This window comes from Ceratotherium simum, chromosome 26, assembly GCF_057802395.1.
Source record: "Ceratotherium simum simum isolate JZ-2026a chromosome 26, ASM5780239v1, whole genome shotgun sequence".
Classification (NCBI taxonomy): domain Eukaryota; kingdom Metazoa; phylum Chordata; class Mammalia; order Perissodactyla; family Rhinocerotidae; genus Ceratotherium; species Ceratotherium simum.
The window spans coordinates 3,233,576-3,256,513 of record NC_141925.1 but is presented as its reverse complement, the minus strand read 5'-3'; the positions used below and the strand labels follow the sequence as shown (position 1 = coordinate 3,256,513).

Sequence of the window (22,938 nt, the reverse complement as noted above, 5' to 3'; positions counted from 1 at the left end):
ATTTTCTCAGTAAAGTCTAATAGTTTTATTTATATTGCTCCTGCATATTTCTTAATTTACGCCTATTTATTTTATTTCTATTCCTTTTGTAAATTAGGTGTTCATTCTAAGTTATTTCTCGTGCATAGGAAAATGTTTTAAAAATGTATATTTATTGATTCCCTAATGGTATATAACTATAGGACAAATATAACTGTAAAAACAACCCCTGATGTGTGTGTATTGTGGAATGGCAGAAATACATTCAGTGATTTATCAGATATATAGATATATATATATAGAAAGAAATAAAGAGGGGAACGTGTCTGTGTTTACACCTATATTTATCAATACATCTACCTATATTTATCTATCTCCTACCTCTGTCTACAGAGACAACCTGGGAGCGACCCACCCCAATAGTAATGAGGACACAGTGCACAGATATTGACTTATATCTGCAAATTTTTTACTGATAAAAAATACTTCATGCTTCAAGCTTTTGTATTTTTTCATAAACTATAGGGTCAAGACCCACTTAGTGAATTTCTTCAGACTGAGGACACTGGACAAGCTTCCCTTCCCTGGTGGAGTTTCTGGTGTCTAAGAAGCCTTGACCACCTGAATTTTTTCCAGCATATGCTACAGGTGGGTTCTCCGGTGTTTAGTAAGATGGTAGTTCTGACTGAATTTTTTTCCACATTCATGACACGTAAAGGGCTTCTCTCCAGTGTGAGTTCTTTGGTGTGTGTGGAGATTTGAACTTTGACTGAAGCTTTTCCCACAGCATGAACATTTATATGGTTTTATTCCTTGGTGTGTTGTTAAGTGCTTATTAAGATCTGAACTCCATCTAAACCTCTTATCACACTGCTGGCATTTATATGGCTTCTCTTCAGTGTGAATTCTTTGGTGCTTAATAAGATCAGAGCTAACTCTGAAGCTTTTCCTGCAGTCCTGGCACTTAAAAGGCTTGTCTTCTGCACGCTCTTTCTTGTGAAGATCGATAAGTCTCAGCAGCTCTTCTTTCCAGGGTGAAATTTTCATTCTTTCCTTCTGTGGAAAATCTTGGTGCCATTTCCCCACCCTGTGCGTATCACCATGATTTTCCTTGCCCGTTGTTTTCTGGGGAACTTTCACTCTGGCCTTTTTTGATACTATGTCTCCTGGTGCTTGTATTTCTAAGTCAGAAAGACATATAGGCTGTTGATTTTCAGTGTCATTTCTTAGCTTTAACCCTGCTGGAATAAACATAAGAATCAGCCAACTGATGGCAGATCAAGAAAACCATACGAATGGAGAGAAAAATTCAATGATACTTATTTTTAAAAAAATAGGTAAGTAGAATCTTAAAATGTTATATCTTTGCAAAGGTTCTTATCAAGGTATATTTCTTTTCTTCCCATGGTGTATTTACCTGTAGGCAGTTCTGTGGGACTGTCCTTGAACTCCGGGGATCCTTGAACCCAAGGCTCTTCCCCTTGCTCTAGACAGGAAATCACTTGGGGTTTGGGGAGCACAAATAATGCTGTGAAATGGGAAAACTGAGGTCAAGAACTGTTAACAATGGTCCACACTAATTCCAGACTGTTTGAGGAAGAGCAAAGGACACTTTTATAGTTTGCTACCCCAAATGGTGAAATGCAGACTCTCATATCTGGTATCAGGTTTATACCATACTGCATCTGTGGGTGGATATGCAAAGCAAAGATTGAGAAATAAATCTAAGCTGGATCAATCAAAAGGACATAGGGAATGGGAATCCACTGCATGTGCCCCCTCTTCTGCTACCAAGAATACCCAACATTCAATCAAGGTGGAACAAACTCCAGAGATTGCAGGGAATACAGGCTTGTCGTATTAAATCTTTAGGAGGACTCATCCTGGATAAGAGCAAGTCTAGCAGAACCAATGTGAGAGTCAGTGGGTTGGGTATTATATGCATAAGTGATTCCTGTCATGATTATAGTTAACTTTTTATTTAGCTCTCAAGCACCAGACACTGCACTAGGAAGGAGTTCTAAAACTCCTATAACTCACTGGTTACGTACAGGAGGAGGAAATACACCAGAATCACTTAGTGGCTTTTCTCTAAACATAGACTGCCAAGTATGGAAAGTATTAATCACTCAGTAATTCAAAAAATATATGTTGAGTGGCTAGGGTTCGCCAGGCACGCTCTATGGGCTAGAGACATAGTGGTGAAAAAGCCAAAGCCCCCTGATTCCATGGAGCTTATCTTCTAGGAGGAGAGTGAGACAATCAAACATCAATAAGCAAATAAAATGTCAAGAAGCAATAAATGTTTTGAAGAAAACTAAAGCAGGGGAAGACAGCATTTAAGATTCTGCTTCTGTGAAGCTATTTTAGATAAGGTTGTGTAGAAAACCTCTTAGAGAAAGTGATATTTGAGCAGAAACCTAAAAGTGAGAGTTTAGCCATGTGACAGAGAAGTGTGCCAGGTAGAGGAAAGGGGAAAGTAGAAAGGCACATGGCAAGTTCAAGAAGGACAAGAAGACCAGCATGGCTAAAAGGACTAAACAAGGGCACAGTGGCAGATGAGGGCAGGGAAGGGAGCAGGGGCCAGATCTTGGAGGGTCCTGGGCATCTTGGTAAGAAGTCTGGATTTTTCTGAACGTGATGAGAAGTTGCTGTAAGGTTGTGAAGCAGAAAAATGTCACCATCTGACCAGGTTTTTTAAAAAGAGTCTGGCTGCTGTGTGGAAAACAGACTATGGAAGGACAAGAGTGGTGGTGGGAGGTGACAGTTGGAAAGCTACTGAGGTGGACCTGGATAGAGATGCCACTGGTGTAGACTAGGATGCTAACAAAGCAGGAGGTTGAAACATGGCGGGACTCAGAATATACTGTGTAGGTGGAGGCAAGAGAACTACTGATGCATTAGTTGTGGGGTATGATAGTAAGATTAAGGTAAAGGATGACTCTAGGTTTCTTGCTCTGAGCAACTGAGTGAATGGAGCTGCCCTTTACTGAAATAAAAAAGATACAAGAAGAGCGAGTTTGGGGAGAAAAGAGGAAAGGGAGCCAGAATTCTGTTTAGGATAAGGAATGTGTACTTGGAAAAAGTTCCCAAGGTATCTGGATACACCTTTCCCCTGCCCACACCATCTAGTTGAGAACCAACTAGCTACTGGAACAGAGACTCTTTCATAGGGGTGCATTCCCAGTAAGCTGAGAACAAGACAGATCACTCAACTCCTACCCAAAGGGAGGGGAGAATCTTTACCTAGAGAGATGAGAGTCTCATAGTTTTCTTGCATTACATCATTGTAGAGGGCCTTCTGAGTGGGATCCAGTAACTCCCATTCTTCCTGGGAAAAATACATGGCCACTTCTTCAAATGTCAACAAGCTCTAAAGAAGAGAATGGGCTTCAGCTCAGTAGTTGCCACTACAGAAGCAGCCCTACCATCTGGCCCATGAACTGCATGGCAGGCCAGGCACTGAGGAATTAACAGCACATAATTTTTAAAAAGGCAGAGAGGAAAGAGGCAAGGGCTCAGCCTGGGAGGTGCCCAGTTCCCCAGGGAGAACATATGGGCTAACACCCCTCTGAGCACCTGCTGGGCAGGGTGGGTCATGGGCAGCAGGGAAAGGCAGCCATAAACAGCTGGAAAGTAGAGCTCACCTGGGACTCAGGCAGAACAAGCTCAGGTGCCATTTTCCAGTCTTTGGTCTTTGTCTGCTCAGGAAAGGCTAGGATCTGGTGAGCAGGCACAGCTGTGGGTGGAAAAGAGCCAGAGGAAATTTCTCTTGCTTCTGTCTATGAACATCCTGAGCTCATTTCTAAAATATAGAAGATCCTGATTCTTTCAGTAGAGATGGGATACCTTTATAAGACATGGTACCTGGAAGTGCTTTTCTCATTGCAAACAAGAATCAAGCATCTACCAGCCCCTGCAACCGGTTCCCAGTTGACTGTCTTCAGTATTATGAGTGAAGTCAATAAAAACAAATCTTGTTTTTTTCCTTACATGACATAAATTGTTCTGAGTTGGGCAAAAATTAGAGGTGTTTGAAAACGCAGTACTCAGAGAGGCCAGCGTTCCAGGCAGAGAAAATGGGAAGGTAGACATTAGCTTTGTGAGTTCAAGCAACAGCAAGAAGACCAGTGTGGCTAAGAGGAATGAACAAGGGCACAAGTGGTAAGGGATGAGGACAGGGAGGGGAGCAGGGGCCAGATCTTGGAGGGTCCTGGGTGTCTCGGTAAGGAGTCTGTATTTTTCTGAATGTGTCAGAAGTCATCATAAGGTTTTGAAGCAGAGAAATGTCATGATCTGATGAGGTTTTTAAAAAAGTCTGGCTGCTGTGTGAAAAACAGACTATGGAAGGGCAAGAATGGTGGCAGGGAGTGCCAGTTAGGAAGTTACTGAGGTGGACCTGGATACAGATGCCACTGGTGTAGACCAGGATGCTAACAGAGCAGGAGGCTGGGACATGGCTGGACTCAGACTATACTGGGAAGATGGAGCCAAGAGGACTAGTGATAGATGAGTAGTGGAGTATGATGGTAAGATCATGGTAAAGGATGAACACAAGTTGTCTGGCTTGAATTATTGGGTGACTAGTGGTGCCCATATGGAGATGGGAAAGATAAGAACAGATTTGGAGAAGAGGAGGGAGGGATTAAGAATTTTAGGATAAGGAATGAGCATGTGCACTTGGAAAAAGGGCCCCATGTGATCTGGATCTAACTTTCCTTGCCCACACCATCTAGTTGAGAACCAACCAGCTATTCGAACAGTGAGACTCTCTCCCAGGGCACATTCCCAGTAAGCTGAAATAAGACAGATCACTCAACTCCTACCCAAAGGGAGGGGAGAATCTTTACCTAGAGAGATGAGAGTCTCATAGTTTTCTTGCATTACATCATTGTAGAGGGCCTTCTGAGTGAGATCCAGTAACTCCCATTCTTCCTGGGAAAAATACATGGCCACTTCTTCAAATGTCAACAAGCTCTAAAGAAGAAAATGGGCTTCAGCTCAGTACTTGCCACTACAGAAGCAGCTCTTCCACGTGGCCCATGAACTGCAGGGTACGCGAGGCACCGAGGAATTAACAGCACAGGACTTTTTAAAAAGTGGGAAGGCAGGAAGGAGGCAAGGGATCAGCAAACAGCCTGGGAGGTGCCCAGTTCCCCAGGGAGAACATGTGGGCTAACACCCCTCTGAGCACCTGCTGGGCACAGTGGGTCATGGGCAGCAGGGAAAGGCAGCCCTAAACAGCTGGAATGCAGAGCTCACCTGGGACTCAGGCAGGACAAGATGAGGTGCCACTGTCCAGTCTTTGGTCTTTGTCTGCTCAGGAAAGGCTAGGATCTGGTGAGCAGGCATAGCTGTGGGTAGAAAAGAGCCAGAGGAAATCTCTTGCTTCTGTCTATGAACATCCTGAGCTCATTTCTAAAATACAGAAGATCCTAATTCTTTTAGGAGAGATAGGACACGTCTACAAGTGTGTGCGGTGTGCAGAAGCGGCTTTCTCATTTTAAGTATCAAGTATCTACCAGCCCCGCCCCTAGAACAGTCTCTCCAGTTTTCATGAGCACAATTAATAAAAGAAAAACCTTTTTTTCCTCCTCTCATGACATAAATTGTTCGGAGTTAGGTAAAAACTAAACATATTTAAAAATGAAGTACTCAGAAACTCCAGTGTACTGTAGATGTAGTTTTTTATTTTTATTTTTCTCCTGGTACACAATTGTTTTCATATTCTGCCAATGACAGCCCATTTCTGGTCCCAATTCCTTCTGTATTTTATAAGAATGAGATGATCCTAATCCTCCCCACTTTAGTAAAGAAGAGTTCATAATGTTATTACCAGGGTTCTGTGGTTTGGATATTTCTGTACTTTAGGCCAACCTCTACCTTCACCCACAGCTCTGCCACCTAGAGGGGGCACTGTAATTGCTAACATGGCTGCATTTGCAGATCCACAGAGCTGGGCACCCAGAAAATGCTCTCAATGTTCTGGCTGAACAAATGACTATCACAGCTCTCAGGAGAAGGAAATTATCATGAAGCTCCTTACCCCTCTCACACAAAGGCTCAGTTTCTTTATGAGTACTCCTGCTCAGCTGTTCTTGTAGACCCTGGTATGTACTCCAAAATTCTTCATCCTGGGACATGCTCACTGGCTGGGATTCTGCTAACTTCAGATTGAAGCCTGGGGCCTCTGCTGTTTCTCCCAAGAGCACTGCCTCCTTTCCAAGGTCACGAGCTGCAAGCTGGAAATAATTCCCATCCTTGTTACAACAGAACTTACTTTTGGTTTGGGAGCTGGTGGAAGAGGGAGTAAAAAGCATAGAGTCCAGATTGTGAGAAGTGTGAGACACTAAAGGAAATGACAAAAAGACTAAAAGAGTTATTGGGCCACCATTTTCCACAAAGAATTATCTACAAAATCTGGGAAAATTATGGTAAAAAGAAAAAGGGTGTGGCTACTGCCAGCCCTCCAACACAATATCCCCCACCCCTGTGCACAAAGCCCAGCTCAGACCACTAGCAAGGGTGCATAGCTACCTGTTCTTGTGCTGCCTTGACAGGCTTTCTTCCTTGACTTACGTCCCTGCCTCAGTGGTTTTCTGTCTTCTACTTTTCTCAAAAAATTAAGGAATTGAATAACAAAGTTGTTCTGTCAACCAGATTTTCCCCATGGCCAGGGAAGGTTTTCAGAGAATGGAGATGAAATGGAGAAAAAAGGGGAAAGAAAGAGTCTGGCTCCAACCTACCTCCAAATGATTATGACACTAAACATATGCCTGCCATGTATTCTTCACAGCAGGCCTGAAGACAGTTGTATGTTGGCCCCTGCCCAAGGGCACACCTTGAATCCCCACTAACCAGCAGAGCCAAGGCCAACCACTAAGGGAGAGCAGTGGAGGCTCCTGTCTATGGTACAGAGAACACTATCCCTCTGCATCTTCTCTCAGCTACTCTGTTGGGATTTCTAAATCTTTGTTTCCATTTTTCCTTTGTACTTTTTCTCTTCCTTTGCCATCATCCCCTAGTTGTTTGGTTTCTCCTTCTCTTTTTTTCTTTTTTTGTAAGGAAGATCAGCTCTGAGATAACATCCATGCCAATCCTCCTCTTTTTGCTGAGAAAGACTGGCTCTGAGATAACATCCGTGCTGATCTTCCTCCACGTTACGTGGGATGCCGCGACAGCATGGCCTGACAAGTGGTGCGTTGGTGCGCACCTGGGATCCAAACCCGGGCTGCCAGCAGTGGAGCGTGCGCACTTAACCGCTGTGCCACGGGGCTGGCCCCTCTCCTTCTCTTTTTCATTTTCATTTTGGTCTCTAAGTGTTCTCCCTTTTTTGTTTGTTTGTTTTTTTGAGGAAGATTGGCCCTGTGCTAACATCTGTTGCCAATTTTCCTCCTTTTTTTTTTTTCCCTTCCCAAAGCCCCAGTACATAGTTGTGTATCATAGGTGTAGCTCTTCTATGTGGGACACCACCTCAGCATGGCTTGAGGAGTAGTGAGTAGGTCTGCGCCCAGGATCTGAACCCTGGGCCACCAAAGCAAAATGCGCCAACTTAACCGCTACACCACTTGGCTGGCCCCATTTACCTTTTTTGAATCCCCCCCTTCCTCTCCAACTCTTAGTGCCTTTTATTTGTTTCTAAGAACTTAAGACCCGCGTCCTTGGCCAAGCCAGACTAGGCTTATCACGCTCAATTCACCCTGGCTCCAAAGAGGGCAAAAAGCAACCCTTTCTCTAAGGTCAGGAAGTCTCTGCCAGGATCCCTGAAACCTGTGGAATGACTATTACTATGGGTCTGTGGTTTCAGGTCCTGCCTTAGATGTCCTATGGAAAAATAGAACAGTGACCTAATTCATCTTATTTCTTAAATAACTACTTCCAACCCCCATATATCTACCTTTATCCTAATTCATGCTACATATCTGGAATTTTTCTTCTCATCCCATTCCTTATTTGATCAGATTCCCTCTGCAAGTGTTCTACCAGGGCCACAGCCTCCTCAATACTCTGTAGATGGTGCTTCTTTATCCCGGTCTAGGTGTCCCTGGGCAGAATGGTCAAGAACTACTCTAGCAGCAGCAGTTCCAAGATCAGCTCTTTTGGGTGTATCTCTGGCCGGAGCCACCAACGGCATAATTCGTAAAGTTGGCCCACAGCCTTACTGGCTCTAGCGCCTCAAGACAGTGGGAGCTCTGGAAATGCTAGCGAGAGCTCTTGGAACTAAAACTGCTGACTTTACATTTGTGGGGTATTTTTCTTACTCTGGCTGGAGCTTTCTGTCACACGTCCCTTGGTCTCCCATAGAGCCTTGTTCTGAGGGTTCAAATACTCAGCCACTTCAGACCTACCGTCATCATTCTCCTCTAGGAACTGTTTTGCTCCTGTGTCAGACACCGCACGAGCACCACCTTTGACAACTGAGGTCCAGTTTGCTCTGGAAGAAAATCAATAAAAGGATCTTCTTCCTAAGGCAATGAGGATATGAAAAAAAAAGTGCATGTCAATAAGAAAGTCACATGAACTTTACAATTTGCTACAAGATTATGAGAGAAAAATGAACAGGTCTCGCCTTGCCTACAAATGCCAACTGATGACTTTCTCTTTGAAAAAAAAAAAAAAATTTAGGAAAGGTTGCTGAGAAAATTGGCACCCACTGGCTGCAGAGTTTTGGGATTATCCAAAGCTTTAATTAATATGCTTCCTATCCCATCTTGCCCATGTGAAGGGAAGATCAGGAGAACATTCTGACTTTCTCCTATATTTTAAGCTATCGACGTAGTCTTCTGTCTTTAGTAAGGCAATACAACTTCTATGATTCTTCATCCTCTTGTGAAGATGGAAGCTTTCACTTTGTGGGAGATTTGAGTTGCCTTTCCAGTCTATGAATACTGGCAAGAGAGCTGAGACGGTGAGACCAGAGTAGAAAGAAAGTAATTAGGGAAAAAGCAGCCTTACTCTTCTCAGACAGCACCCCCCAATTAAGTAACTAGATGCTCAACATTCTTTTGCACGTCTTTGCAAGACGTATGAAGAGCAGTACGCAGAAGACTCACAACTGTATTTTTATGTTTCTCTTTACTTGACCTAGAAAAACTCACAGCTGATCTCTGTTTACAAAATCATCTAAACGCTAAGTCGCAGAAAGGCAGAGAATGGGAGTGGGTGATCATACGGTGACCCTTCGGCTGACTTTACATTTCTTCAAGGGTATTTAGACCTCCAAGCGAGGCTGAGGAGAACCATGAGCCTCCCTTTCCCTGAGGTGATCCAGCAGAAACGGCAACGAAATCTGTCCAGGATGCCAGGGCATTCACAAATGGCCAGCTCCTTGTCGCCTACGCCAGCTCAAGCGGCACGGGGACACTTGCTATACTTTTGCATCAACAGAAGCTGACCTCTCTGAGGCCGACCTGCCCGGTTCTCCCGCGGTAACAGCAGCCAGCAAAGGAAACGCCAGCGGAGGCGGGAAAGTGGACGTGACTGCTCGCCCCGCCCCCGCCTCCGGACGGCCGACGGGTGCGCCCGGGAGCACGGTGTGAACGGGCAGTGGTCGAGCGGCTCCAGCCCGGCCCTGGGCGGTGTCTGCGCAAAGGGTAGAAAGAGGGGCCGCCGGAGCCTGCCGGTGGGCCTCGCCCCAGGCCGTCCCGCCGGACTCCGGGCGCCCGGCCCGGACACGCCGCCGCCCACGGAAAATGGCTGCCTCGCCTCGTCCGCCTTGCAGCGGCCGGCGTCTCTCAGGCGCTCGGGAGCCGACGCCGAGGAGGAAGGCGCTTCTTGTTACCTCAGAAAGCTCGGCTTCGTGGACGCCTCTCTGTCTTCCTCGGGCTCAAGTGCAAGTCGCCGCCCTCCCGGCGCCGCCCTGAGGCGCGCAGCTCTCCACCCCGCACCACTCACAGGCCGCTCGGCGAGCGGAGCCCGAGGGTTCGGAGGCGCAGGCCTGGTTCCACCACAGGCCCTGCGGGCTCCTCACGCTCGCCGCTACCCGCCCACCCGCGCGCGCGCCCCAACCGGAAGCGGAAGTGCTGCACCTTGGGGGAGGGGCTCCGTGCAGCTTGGCTGCGGGCTTCTCGGGAGGAGTCGGCGTACTGTCGCGGTTCAGCTCTGGCGGCAGAAAAGAGTTAAAGCCACCGAGTCTGTAGGGCCACCAGGCCTAGAGGGCCCTGCGCGCGGCTCGGCGCGTGGATGTCGCCGTCTCGCGTCCCGGTTCTGGGAGGCGTTGCGCGTCCAGATCGTTCCTCCGTCGCTTCAGGCGGCCCGCGGCGCCTGGTAGCCGGTAGCCCCGCCCAGTGAGGGTCGTCAGCCCTTGCACGCGACGGGCTCTCGGCCTTCCCGCGGCGCAGCCGAGCTGTCGGCCGGGGCTCGTGGCAGCCTCCGGGAGTGAGAGGCCGTTTTGTCCCGGTCAGGCTCAACGGCCCCTGAGGGCTTCGTACCCTTCTCTGGGCCGCGCATCCCTCACCACGATTCTGTTTTTTCTTGTGAGGTAGGTTTAACCTGTGAAATAGGTTCCATTTACAGCTCTCCTTGACAGAGAAATTGAGCCAAGAAGTGACTTGCTCAGGGTCACATAATTTACCAGTGGCGGCTGCTAGACGGGCATTTAGGTCCCCTGTTGTCCTTTCTTCTGCTTTTTCTGCTGCAGCATGCACCCCCCCGCCCCCAGAGGATGGGAACCTTCTTTTCATCTCGTATCTCCTGCAGTGTCTGGCAGTTACCGCGGTAAGACAGGCGTTCCATAAATATTTACTGAGTCTCATTTATAAGAATCTGAGTATTTCGGGTTGTCGGTGTTCTCCTAATTAGGAGTGTTTTCGTAGTGTCAGCCTCTACCAATCCAGTGATTCTTTACTAAGTCTGCTATGTGTAGCTCGCGTTACAGAGCCTGTAAGACAGTGTCTTTGATTGAAGCAATCTAGTAAGAGGACTGAGGCAGTGTCACCAATATCAGTAACACAAGGTAGGAAAAGGTAAGACATGAGCTGAACGGCTGCGGGAATTCCAAGGAAATGAAAGTTGATTTTTGGTTGGGGAAAATTATAAACGACCTTGAGGGATTTGCTCAGAGCAGAGAGTGGGATCACATTCCCGGCAGAGGGAAAGGTAAGAGCGAAGAGCAAAGCCTTGAAAGCTGAAAAGATTAGAGTGAGAGAACATCTGTAGTACGTTTTTAGTAAATGTAATTGGGCTACACATTTAGAAAAAGAGTTAAAGTTAGAAAATGAGTTCCTGTGGACCTATTATGGAGTGCTTTGAATGGGAATGAAGAGAGTGCATTTAATAAAGTAAATCCTGGAGCATTATTGAGGGTTTTTGAGGGAGTTTCTTTCTAGGGCAGTTCATCTGGAGATAAGCTTAAGGCAGGAATGAAAATGGGATACCATTACGAGGCCATTATGCTGTTTTTGCTTTTAGATAGAATGGTGTTTCACTCCTCTGTGCTCTAGGTTTAGATCCCTTTTCAGTGAGAGAAAAGGATTAAACAAAGGCAATAGTAATGAGCATCTGCCTAAGTCTCTTGAATATGTTTCAGATCAGGTTTATTTCCCCAGAATCTCTGTCAGGTTGGGACTTAGTTTCTTCAGATTAATTATTGTTTCCAGTCTCTCAGAACCAGTGGACAGTAATGTTCTGAGCATTGAGATCCTCGTCATCTGGCCCAAGGCTGAGCGTATAATTGGAACTTATTAAATTGAATAAATGAAGTTCTGCCAGCAGTGCCCTTGGATGTCATTGGCAGGCCTGATTCATAACATGGGTAGAAAGTTGTTTAGGGACGATGGGGAGAAGAAAGTGGGAAAACAAACCCTGTGAAAGTAAGAAAAGGAAGCAAGTCACAAATGGTGAATAGTGAATGAGGGCCACTGATGATATTCATTGTTTGAAGTTTGGTGTCATAGTGCTTACCCTTGCCGCAGAGCCCACAAATGTCCCCTGAGTCTTTCCTTTTGATTTCACCTTCCCCTGCCTGTGCACTTTTTGAGAAATGGTGAATATACAGCTGAGAAGCAATGGAAGCAAAACATGAGACACCACACAACTGCTATAGCATGCTGAATATTTTTGGTGCTGCTGTTGAGTAACAAATACCCTTGTTTTTTTCTTTTTCCATTTATAATAGTTATCACTTAGTAATTGCCTTAGTTGTAGCTGAGTCTTTTAGAAAGTTGCATGATCTTAGACTATCATTATCTCTGCATCCTTTTATCTATCATATTCTTTCAGGATCCCCTTAGTGCTCCATAAACGATTTGGAGATCCAGACTAGGGTGAGGGAGCAGTGTCCAGAAAATGCCAAGGAAGCTGTGGCTCTGGTTGAAGATGTACAGAGAGCGCCTGGGCAAATGGTGAGAAAAGGAAGGCAGAACCTTGTGGTTTTGGTTATGAAAAAGTTGGGGTGAGGAGCACAGGAATCCAGTTACGGGAGAGGTGCTCTGTTCAGAAATGCACAGCAGCCGTCTGCCAGCCACCAGAAGGTATTAGCTGTCTTGGGTTGGCCCTGTGTGCTTAATCTATGGGAAGAATTTCTCATTTGCTGAAATAACTTGGACATTCATATAGTCAGTGAATGTTTAGAGTCCATAATTAAAGCAGTAAAAACACTCAGAAAAGTTCTCCAAAACACAGCCAGGGGAAGGACAACTATGCCCAGGTCAGGAAAATTGGAGATGTTGGTGAATTAACATCTAATTTCTCTTGTTAAAAGGTTCCTTGAAGGCAGAGTGCCGTGTGTTGTACACTAAACAAAGTTTTATTAGAGCTGGTCCTTGCTGCCTGGATAAAGTGGTCAGTCTAGGACATGGTGGGTTTCCCAAAATATCCACTCGTGGAGGTAGTGGGGCAAGGCCTCTCCAAGGGAGCATTTGAGCTGAGATGTGAAGGAAAAGAAGCAACCAGTTGTGTCAAGAGCTGGGAGGGCTGAGGGCGCAGCACCCTCCAAGAGCCTCAGGTGGGAGAGGACTTGGCTGATGTTTGAGAAAGAAGTGGGGACTTGTGGCTGGAGCTTCAGGATCAAGGAGAAGAGTGGTATGAGAGAAGATGAGAGAGGAAGGCAGTGGCCACTTTATGCTGGGCCTTTCAGGCTGCAAAGAGGAGTTGGGCTTTTATTCTACATGCAGTGGGAAGCCACTGAATGGTGTTAACACGGATGGATGTGATCTTACATTTTACAAGATCTACTGGATTCCGTGTAGAGAGTATGGGTTAGAGGATCCAGGAACAGAGAAGATGCAGGGTGGCAGTTAAAAGGCAATGACCACAGTCCAGTCCAGACAGAGGATAGTGTCCTGGACCAGGCTGGAGGGTGCGGAGAGGGAGAGAAGAGGATCGATGCAAGGGATCTTTTGAAGATAGAACTGGCTGGACTTGGTGATGCATTGGATTTGAGGGGAGAGGAAATGGCAGTAGTGCTGAGATCACAGGAGCTCTCTAAAGAGAAAGCTGATGTTCTCACTTCTAACACGTGTACACTACTTTTAGCACTTCTGGTATGTTGGGCTCTGTGCTAGGTGCACGCATGTAAATGATCTTACTCACTTGAGACTAAGTTATTGAGACCAAATTCTGTTCATTTTTATTTTATTACATTGGCCCTGAGAATATTTCTCTTCTACTTCCTTATGTCTCATATCACTTTTTAATGCCACTATTAGGGGTTGTAAAGTCCAGGTTAGGCAGGAATTTGTAGTGACTGATGATAGGGTCTGTTCTAGGTCTTGGATTCTGGGAAAGACTTGAGAGTGCTCTTTGAGGAGATGGCCCCTTTAGGAGGAGCCACTGAGATCCCACCTGAAATAGGGAGTTCATCCAGAGGAACAGACTTTGAAGGGGTCACGGAGCTCACGCCATAGACCATGTGAACAGTCAGAAGGTAAGCAGAAGCCTCTGCCCTCAGCCGAGGTCGGGGAGGAACCATCATCTATTGGAAATGCAGGTCTGAGTTTGAGTCTGCCCCTGGGTTCCAGATTAAATGCCTTTGAAATATAGGCAAAAGACAAGATTTCAAATTTTATTTAATGGTAATAACACTTGAAATAGGGGTGGAGATTATTTATGTGTTAGCCTAATTCTCTTTTATTTCAATTTAATTCTTTTCCTTCTGAATCAGGCATATTAAAGAGGAACATGTTTACCCTCACCTTCTGCATAGCAGTTCTTCATATACTTAAAGACATTAAACCCCCTTTCCCATCCAGCTTAAGTTCTTCCAGAACAGATTTCTCCTATTATTTTTGCTTTTCTTCCAAAGTTGTATTTGTTATTTATACTGGTCCTAAGTATTTTAGAAAAATTTTTTTGATTAAAACAATTTTTTTAAATTGAAGTGACATTCACATAACATAAAATTAGCCGTTTTCAAGTGAATGATTCAGTTGCATTTAGTACATTCACAATGTTGTACAATCACCACCTCTATCTAGTTTCAAAACATTTTCATCCTCCTAAAAGGAAACCCTGTACCCATTAAGCCGTTTCTTGTCATTCTCTCTCTGTGGATTTGCCTGTTCTGGACATTTCATAGGAACAGTTCTACGATGTGTGACCTTTCGTGTCTAGCTTCTCACTTAGTGTGTTTCAAGCCTGTATCACTGCTTTGTTCCTTTTTATGGCTGACTAATATTCCATTGCATTGCCACACCAAGGCTCTATCTTTAGAGGTCTCTTTCTGTAGAAGCACTTTGGCTGCATACATTTCTGGACACCTAAAGGCCACTGCTGCCTTTCCTGCTTAATTGAAAGCTGCCATTACAGGTTACTAAGTAATTTTTAAAAGCCAGCTCATCTTTATATAACTAAATCCTAGAGGAAAACATTGCGTCTTCATGCTGTTTAAATTGGCAAGCTACTATTGATGACATGGAAAATAGTCTAAGAGGTTTATTTGCTTTATATTTTTTTGTGTCTGTGTGAAGAATATTGGCCCTGAGCCAGCATCCATGCCCATCCTCTTCTATTTTGTGTGTGATGCCACCACAGCATGGCTTGATGAGTGGTGTGTAGGTTGGCACCTGGGATTTGAACCTCGGAACCCCAGGCTGCTGAAGGAGAATGTGTGAACTTAACCACTATGCCACCGGGCTGGCCCCACTTTTGTATTTTTTGAGCGAAGTAAATACTCTTATCTAATTATCTTTGTAAACTTTGCCACTTAGCATTTATTTCCTTTCCTTGGGAACACATTTGCTCTGTGGTGTGTGGTTTCTGAGGCTTTAGGGTCTGTGAGTAAAGAGGGGCTGGAGTCACTGCGTTCCAGGTGTCGCCCTCCGCCCCCCCCCCAACTCACCATGGCCATGGGCTGCTCAGATCCCAAGTGTTGTAACCTCCCCAGGGGTCACAGAACTCTGAGTGTCCTCTGAAGTTCCTCAAAATGAACCACTTTCTTTGTAGAATTCTTGAAGGTGGGGATTTGGGAAAGAGTATATTATTTTGGTCTGAAGAAAAATAAAAGGTTTGAGTTACTGTGGTATTTTTAAGTGTACTGTGGTTATCTCTGGGTGGTGGGGCTATAGGAGATTCTCTCCCATTATTCCGTTAAAAAATTTTTTTCTATAATGTGCATAATTTCTTTAGCATGAAATAACTTTTTTTTTAAAGCTGTTATGCCAAGAAGAATCTGGTGAAAGGAACTTCTAAACACATGGAGAGTCCATTGCCTATGGCAGTGGTCCTCAAACTTGAGTGTGCTACAGACTTATCTGGGGCGTGTGTCCAAACAGATTCCCAGGCAACACCCCCAGCATTTCTGATTCAGAGGATCTGAGGTGGGACCCAGGAATATGCATCTCTGATGGGTTTCCAGATGCAGCTCAAGCTGCTGGCCCAGGGACCCCATTCAGAACCACTTCTCTGTGGCTATTGTGTAGAAGCTGCCCTCTAACAGTGGCTGTTTCTCCCCCAGCCTGGCTTACTCCGCAGGCTCCCAGGAACCTTCCCCAGACGAGGGGTCGTCAAGACCAGGAGACAGGTGCTGTGGTCTGGATAGAAGGTGCCCAGGTGAGCTGTGGTCGACAACTTTTGTCTCTTCAAATTCCCTTGTCACCTTGCACTCACTCTCACCTTAAAACCCCCTCTTTTCCAGAGATGTTAGCAAGATGTGTTAGGTGGTCCATTGAGCTTCTCTTGGCTTGTTTTCTTATTCTGTCTACTGTGCCATCATCACGTGGCTCCTTACTCACTCTGATCCTTGCCTTAGAGGCCTGACCTCCCTCTGCCTTGCTTTGCCCTTGATCTGATGACTGTGGTCCTGTTTCTGCCCCACCCCGGGCTAGAGTGGTGCTATTTTATTGGTAGCAGCAGACCCTGGTATTGTTATGGGCACCAGTCATGTGTGAGGATGGAGCCATATCCCTGTCAGGAAAGACAGATGTACCATGTTCCTCTACGTGGGTGTTGCACAGAAGAATGACCTAACAGAAACATCTCACTGGGTAAGGATCTGCATTCCCTTTAGGTCCAGAATGGATGTGTTCAGTTGTTCAGAGAGAAAGAGAGAGACTGAAAGAATCCGAGAAGGAAGGAGGCACACACAGGCAGTGGGGAGCCTGTTAGGTAGAGGGAAAGAAGGAAATAAACAGGAAAATACTGAGAGTAGGCAGGAGACACAGAGACGGGAAGACACAGACACTGTGACAGAGACAGAGAGACACAGACAGAGACTGAAAGAAAGGGAAAGCAAGAGAGTCAGAGGGTTCACGACAGGGATGGACAGCATGTGTGACAGTGAGCAAGAACAAGAGACAGGGTGTGAGACTGAAAGCAATGGGGACAGAGAGTGCAGGGAGATAAAGGATAGAGGGGGAGGGGAGACAGAGAGACAGCAAGAGAAACACTGCACAGGAGACAGACAGCAGCCATAGGCTGTGGGAGGAACAGATGAGAGATGAATGAACGTGTGCCCACGCACACAATGTGCTATGTCCTGAGTGGCAGAGGAGATTGAAAAACAAAACAACCTGACTGTGACAGTCTACTTCTGTGTGCAGGCCCTTTGGGAGGCACCAAGAGCCCTTTTTCAGAGTCTCAGGACTGATCTCTTGCCTTCCTCAAATGAGTTCTGTCCCATCTGAGCTGCTGCTCCTCGGTGCAGCCTCCCTGAATGTCAGATTCACAGACAGATGCTCTGCAGCTGGCTTGGGCCTTGATGTCTCCTCCCTGCTTCTTCACTTGTAGGGTTTCCCAGTCATGGTCCACGTGTCATCTCTGGGCTGGATCAGAAAGAACACTAGGGACCTGTACCCCCCATATTCACAGCTACAGAGCAAGGAAGAGTTTTGAGTTGCACAAGTGAGACTGGAGTGGAAGCCGATGAGACGCCAGCAGAGGGGGAAGAAAAAATCAGGGTGACGCAAAATAGCTGGCCTCGGCAGACAAGAAAGTGGCAGTCTGGGCCTCTGAGAAAGCCGGGACTTTCCTGTGTGTTCTCAGTGAGCCTCGGTTTTATGAGAAACTCCAGGTGCACCAATAAAGCAGCCAGCTATGCGGGGAAGTCACTGAGCTATTGTGTTAACAAGGTTTCCACCAGACTCTGGAGCAGTGTTGAACCAAGTTCAGAAGCCTCTGGGTCAGTTCCTGTCGAGCGAGGCAAAGCCACAGCCCAGAGCACTGTGCCTTTCAGGACGAGATGGAAGCTCTGCTGGCCTCACATGGCTCCTCCAGTTCTCCCAGGACCTTGGCAGATCGGGCTGTTGAGGCCAAAGGGCCAAGTCAAGGCCCATGGAAATGGAAAGAGCTGGGGTACAGGGACATGGTGGAGGGCTCAGATAGCTACCCGTCCGACAGCAGGCAGCCAGTCCAGGAAAGTGGGAGCCCCAGCACATGTGAGGACCTCTCTGCACATGTGTTCTGGTGCTGATCACCTATAAGCAAACTTCCCCTCACGGGGCCATGTCTTCCAGCTCTGAATCGAGATGGTTCCTGTTCCCTCACTGTATGGGTACGTTGGGATAAAGGCTATAGTGGATACCAGTGTGAAGCCATTCATTTGGCCATGTGCAGGTTACACAGAGGGAAAAGTAGGACCTAAACTTTTATGTTGTCTGGATAACCCAGGGAGTTTTCGTTTGAGTTTTGAAATTGGAAAGCCAAAGCCAGGTGTGTTTCTGTCATGAAAGTAGTGAATTGTCTGGCTAGGTGCTATATCTAGATTTTGTCACTAGAACATAAAAGAATGAAGGTGACGTTAGCCTGGGGAATGAGTGCTGTATTCTCTATGGAAAGTGGGTGATGTCCTAGCAGGTGCCATTGTGTGAATTCAAGAGGCTGTCATTTTAGTCTAGTTAACAGGTTCCATTGCAGCTGCAGGACAATGGAGCAGAATAAGAGTGATCAAGAGTGCAGGGGCAGAGGGTGGGTTGCAGTTTTTGTTTGAGTTGTCAGAGTAGTCCTCATTGAGAAAATGACATTGGAACAAAGACTTGAAGGAGGAGAAGGAACAAGCCATGTGGCTCTCTGGGGGAAGAGTGTAACACACAGAGGGAATGGCCAGTGCAAAGGCTCTGAGGCTGGAGTGAGTCTAGGCAAGGAGGCTAGTGTGACTAGTGCAGATTGAGAGAGGATGAGAGCAATAAACAAGATCAGAGTCATGTCACATGGGGCAGTGCTATTGAAAGTGACATGAACTGAAATGGAGAGGAAGCGTTTAGAAATTTCATCACTGTACATCACTGTACTATCCAACTGCATGTTTATTATATTTCTAAAAATAATTTAAAAAAACCCTGGTTCTTCGCAGATAATTTGAGAAGCACTGTTTCAGGCCTTGTGGCCCTACATATAGAACTTTGTAAGGACTTGGACTTTTCTGAGTGAAATGGGGTGGCTTTGCAAGGTTTCTGAGCAGAGGAGTAACACTTTCAAAAGGATCACTTTGAGTATTTCAATGTATTTGGCCCTTTACCTAAACATTTGTTTGTGTCTCCTTTTTGTTACACAGATTTTCATAGGACTGTGGCCTCCTTGAAGGCAGAATCCATGTCATGTTGATACTTGCATTTCTCAGTGGCATAGTAGGTGCTCATACATGTTAGTTGAATTGAGTGAAGGAGGTGGCCCACTTTGACAGCTGGGTTGAAAATAGACTGTAGGAGGTCAAGAGTAGAATCAAGAAGACTGGGTAGGTGGCTACAGCAGTTATCCAGGTTTGAGATGATGGCTCAGAGCAGAGTGGAGGAGAGAGGGTGATGAGAAGGGGCTGCTGCGTGCCCTTCGGAGCATCATGACCAGATGTTATCAGAACCCACTTGCCGGGACAGCTCTAGACAAATGAGCCCTCACTGACCGGCCCAGACAAGCACCCCTTTGAGGAGTGTGTGCAGTGGTCTGGAGCAACTAGCCATCTTGTCTGCTCCATTCAGACGTTTACTTCTTATTCTCAGCTTGGGATAGTAAGTGCTGTAAGTTAGTTTCTTGCATCTACACTGATGACAGGAGATATAAACAGTCGGGGATGGGTCAGATCAGGAGGTACTCGGGCATCAGAGGTGGCAGTAGGCAGAAGTATCCTATAACCAGCTCTTCTCTCCTCTGACTCTTTGCTTCCCTCCGAGTCTCGCCTGTTCACCATGTCCTCTTATGCGGCCGTAGGCCCTCAGGGATTCCCACAACTGGAGGCAGGCAAGCACTACCCTTATCGTGAGTCATATCGCAGGGGAAATGAGTGGGATTCAGGGTAAAGAGAAATAAAAAAGGCAGCTTTATTTCTGCAACTCCTTCTCAGCTGAAGAGGATGTCTTTTCCACTACACTGAAAGTTTTTGTTTTAGGAAAAAAGCCCACAGTGAGATATGTTCCCAGGAATGACAGCAGCCAGTTGTGGCATAGTTTGAGAAACTAGGATGTAAGTTCTTGGGCTGCTAAAAGCCTGCACTGTGGTATCTGGTCCTCTCTGATCTGATCGCTGTGTTTCTTGTGCCCTGGCAGCAGGTGTGCACTGGGGCTATGAAGAGACCAAGACACTCCTGGCCGTTCTCAGTAATTCTGAGTTTCATGAAAAACCCCTGACCCGTGAGCAGATCATCCAGATCTACAGGGCCGCAGCAGAACAAGTGCAGGAGCAGGGCTTTCTGCGGACCGCAGAGCAGTGTCGCACTAAGGTCAAAATCCTACAGTCGCGTTACCACAAAGTGAGGAGAGGCCATGTGCCTGAGCCTTGTATCTTTCATGAGGAAATGGATGCCCTTTCAAGCTCCTGGTCCTCTGCAGCAACTGTGGCAAGTGATGCTGTTCCTGGCCAAGAGGGAAGTGATATGGAGGCTGGAGAGCTGAGTCTGCAGAACAGGGAGCCCACAGAGGTTGGAGAAGGTACCACTGTGGGTGCTGCAGCAGGGGATGAAAAGGACTTCAGGGATCCTGGCCAGGAAGTTAGCAGATTTGACCTGTCAGTCCTGTTCCCAAACAGACTTGGTAAGACTCTTGGCTCTGACAGTCAAAGGATGGAAAGTCCACTTAGAGACCATTAGCCTGGCAATGAAGAGGGAGCCATTTCTGCTCCTGGCCTTGCCATCATCTTGGTGTTGACTTGATACAGGCCAGGGAGTCATGGTTTTCGTGGTGTTTGAAGATTCTTTCCCTTGCTCTTTAGACTCCAATTTTGCATTTGCCAGCCTCTTTCACAGAGTCCATGCCATTTTTTCCCATGGAGTTCCACATACTTTGCTTCCTTAGATTGCCAGTTAGGCCCCCAGCCCAGACTCTCTCTCCTTCCCTCCTCCTCCAGCACTGATCCTTCTTTCATGATCTAAGGCTGCACTTGCTAGCTACTCAGCAACTTGCTTTCTTCATGTTTGAGCTGGCCATTGAGGGTGGCCTTTTGTTTTTCTCTTCACAGAAACTTGGCCATTCAGAAATTGAGGATACATGTACAGACAGATTGACAGATGACACAGAACTTGACTCTTTGCTTCAGTTTTGTCATTGTGTCAGATCATCCAAGAAGAAATAGGAGAAAAGTTGGTGGAGTTTAGGGTATATTTGCCTGTGACCACAAATTTGGACCTTAAAAATATTGCAATTGGAAAGAGAAACTTAGGCTTTTAATTAGCAGAAGACTGAATCACATGAAGAAATCCAATTAGGTATTTCTTCTTAATCAAGTTCAATTGTAACTTTTTTCTCATTCCATTTGTTTCCTTCTCTCCAGTCCATTATATTTCTGTTCTTTCAGATTTTGAGATCAAGAATGAGATTAAAAAGAAGAATCTGAAATGGAATGACTCAGAGGAAGCAGACATGAACAAGGCTTTACAGAGAAATTCTAGTGAAGTTTTTTGGCACTCTGAGCTAAAAAGAGGCTGGAAGGGTGGGCCAATGTCAAGAAGGCAACATAGATGTTCTCCAGGGGAGAGTGACGAAGTAACCCCCATCCCAGGAAAGGATGAGTCACTAGAGACTTCCTACTTGGAAGAAGGCCTGTGCACATCTCCTGTGTGGGAGAAAGTGCTCTCAGAGTTCTCCCTCTCACCACCAGCCAGCTCCTGAACTGGAAAAAACTTCTCAATGTCACGAATGTGGGAAAAGCTTTAGCCGAGGTTCTTATCGTGTTCGGCATCAAAGAATCCACACAGGAGAGAAGCCTCACAAGTGCAGTGAATGTGGGAAGGGCTTTAGTGAGCGCTCCAACCTCACGGCACACCTAAGAACTCACACAGGGGAGAGACCCTATCGGTGTGGGGAATGTGGGAAAAGCTTCAACTAGAGCTCTAGCCTCGTCGTCCACCAGAGGACGCACACTGGGGAGAAGCCATATCAGTGCACTGTCTGTGGAAAGAGATCCAACAACAGTTCCCAGTTTAGCGCCCACCGGCGTGTCCACACTGGGGAGAGCCCATACAAGTGTGTGCAGTGTGGGAAAAACTTCAACAACAGCTCCCACTTCAGGGCCCACCAGAAAACCCACACTGGGGGAAAGCCTTACAAGTGTTCTCACTGTGCAAAAAGCTTCACTAAGAACTCTGCCCTCGTCCGCCATTGGAGGGTACACATGAAAGAGATACTGACATCACAGGAAGGAGCAGAGATGCCATGAGTGTGCAGGAAACCTGACAGATCAATTCCTTAGGTGAACATATTTTCCTTTGAGCTTCCTTCTGCTTATGGAGAGTTCTACTAGCCAATCCCTGGCTTAGCAGTAGAGTGATTGACAACCAGTTAAGCACTTAAGAACCCTGCCCAGCAGTAAGAATCAGGATAAGAATGATGAACTCTTTCTAGCTCTGTGTATGACTCCAGAATCCTGTCTCACTGTGGACCTCAGTTTTGCTTTGAATGAAAGAAGGCTGTAGAATCCACAAGTCTTGTGGGGAAACCATGGTATCTTTCTTCTGAACAGACGGTGGGTGGCCAGTGTCCTGAAAAGTGTTTCTGGTCCATGCCAGAGAAGAAATTCTTCCTCCTGGTTAGCACATCTAGAAGTTAACAGCCTGGATCTATTCTAAACCCATAATTGACCTCTAGGCACCTACTGTTATGTACTACTGCTACCTTCAGAGCAGATCACTGCTCTGTAACCCAGCCACCACCAAAATGGGAACAAAGGAGAGGAAGGATAGGTTAAGCAAATGTGTAATACTAAATCTAAGTGACTTAATCTTAGAGCAAGGGTAACTTCTAGGGTAATATTTGTAAGATTTCTCATCTTACTATCACCTCCACCCCAGTTACTGGTTTCTTTTCTCTTATGGTAAGTGGTTTCTACAAGTTTATATGCATTACTATTTCTGCTGTAAATAAAGGTGTTTCTCCCTCCACTTTCCTGGCCTTTGGTTGTAATTTTCTCCGTTAGAAACATTATGCAGAAGCCTGCAGGGTCCTGAAGAGGATCTAAGTGTAGAACCTTCATCAGGGCAGTAGGACATGGCAGAGAAAGATTAAGGGGCAGGAAATGGGGAGAGGAGGAATAGAATTGGGTTGGGAAGACGTTGAGGTATCACTGAGAAGGGCAATCACAGGAGTAAGGAAAATACAAGGGCTA

The 22,938-nt window shown here is 46.2% G+C and overlaps 3 protein-coding genes across 5 annotated transcripts; 2 read left to right on the top strand and 1 right to left on the bottom strand.

Annotated features, from left to right (window-relative positions):
* Positions 1–426: 426 nt before the first annotated feature.
* LOC101390434 (zinc finger protein 75D-like) lies at positions 427–9,878 on the bottom strand. Of its 3 annotated transcripts, none has more exons than XM_087449524.1 (9): positions 9,761–9,878; positions 8,328–8,444; positions 6,026–6,221; positions 5,242–5,333; positions 4,830–4,956; positions 3,627–3,718; positions 3,226–3,352; positions 1,397–1,507; positions 427–1,220 (listed from the first exon to the last, which is right to left on the bottom strand). In XM_087449524.1, exons 2-9 carry the CDS (start codon positions 8,334–8,336, stop codon positions 622–624), a joined length of 1,353 nt encoding a protein of 450 aa, XP_087305650.1. In that variant the 5' UTR covers positions 8,337–8,444; positions 9,761–9,878; the 3' UTR covers positions 427–621. The 3 variants fall into 3 exon arrangements, with proteins under 3 accessions (XP_087305650.1, XP_014648989.2, XP_087305651.1); XM_014793503.2 differs by having other exon boundaries at positions 427–1,217; XM_087449525.1 differs by lacking the exons at positions 427–1,220; positions 1,397–1,507 and adding an exon at positions 1,514–1,664.
* On the top strand, positions 9,006–13,679 carry LOC147913549 (uncharacterized). The gene is made up of 3 exons (XM_087417802.1): positions 9,006–9,015; positions 9,384–10,459; positions 10,619–13,679. Exons 1-2 carry the CDS (start codon positions 9,006–9,008, stop codon positions 10,247–10,249), a joined length of 876 nt encoding a protein of 291 aa, XP_087273928.1. The 3' UTR covers positions 10,250–10,459; positions 10,619–13,679.
* Positions 13,680–13,832: 153 nt separating this feature from the next.
* Positions 13,833–22,714, top strand: LOC101390688 (zinc finger and SCAN domain-containing protein 32; the record flags this gene model as incomplete). The annotated part of the gene is given in 5 exon segments (XM_087417801.1): positions 13,833–13,843; positions 15,872–15,966; positions 19,893–20,372; positions 21,133–21,326; positions 21,328–22,714. Coding segments are annotated over 5 exon segments (1,446 nt in total), but the record flags the coding sequence as incomplete, so codon positions are not given.
* Positions 22,715–22,938: the final 224 nt, after the last annotated feature.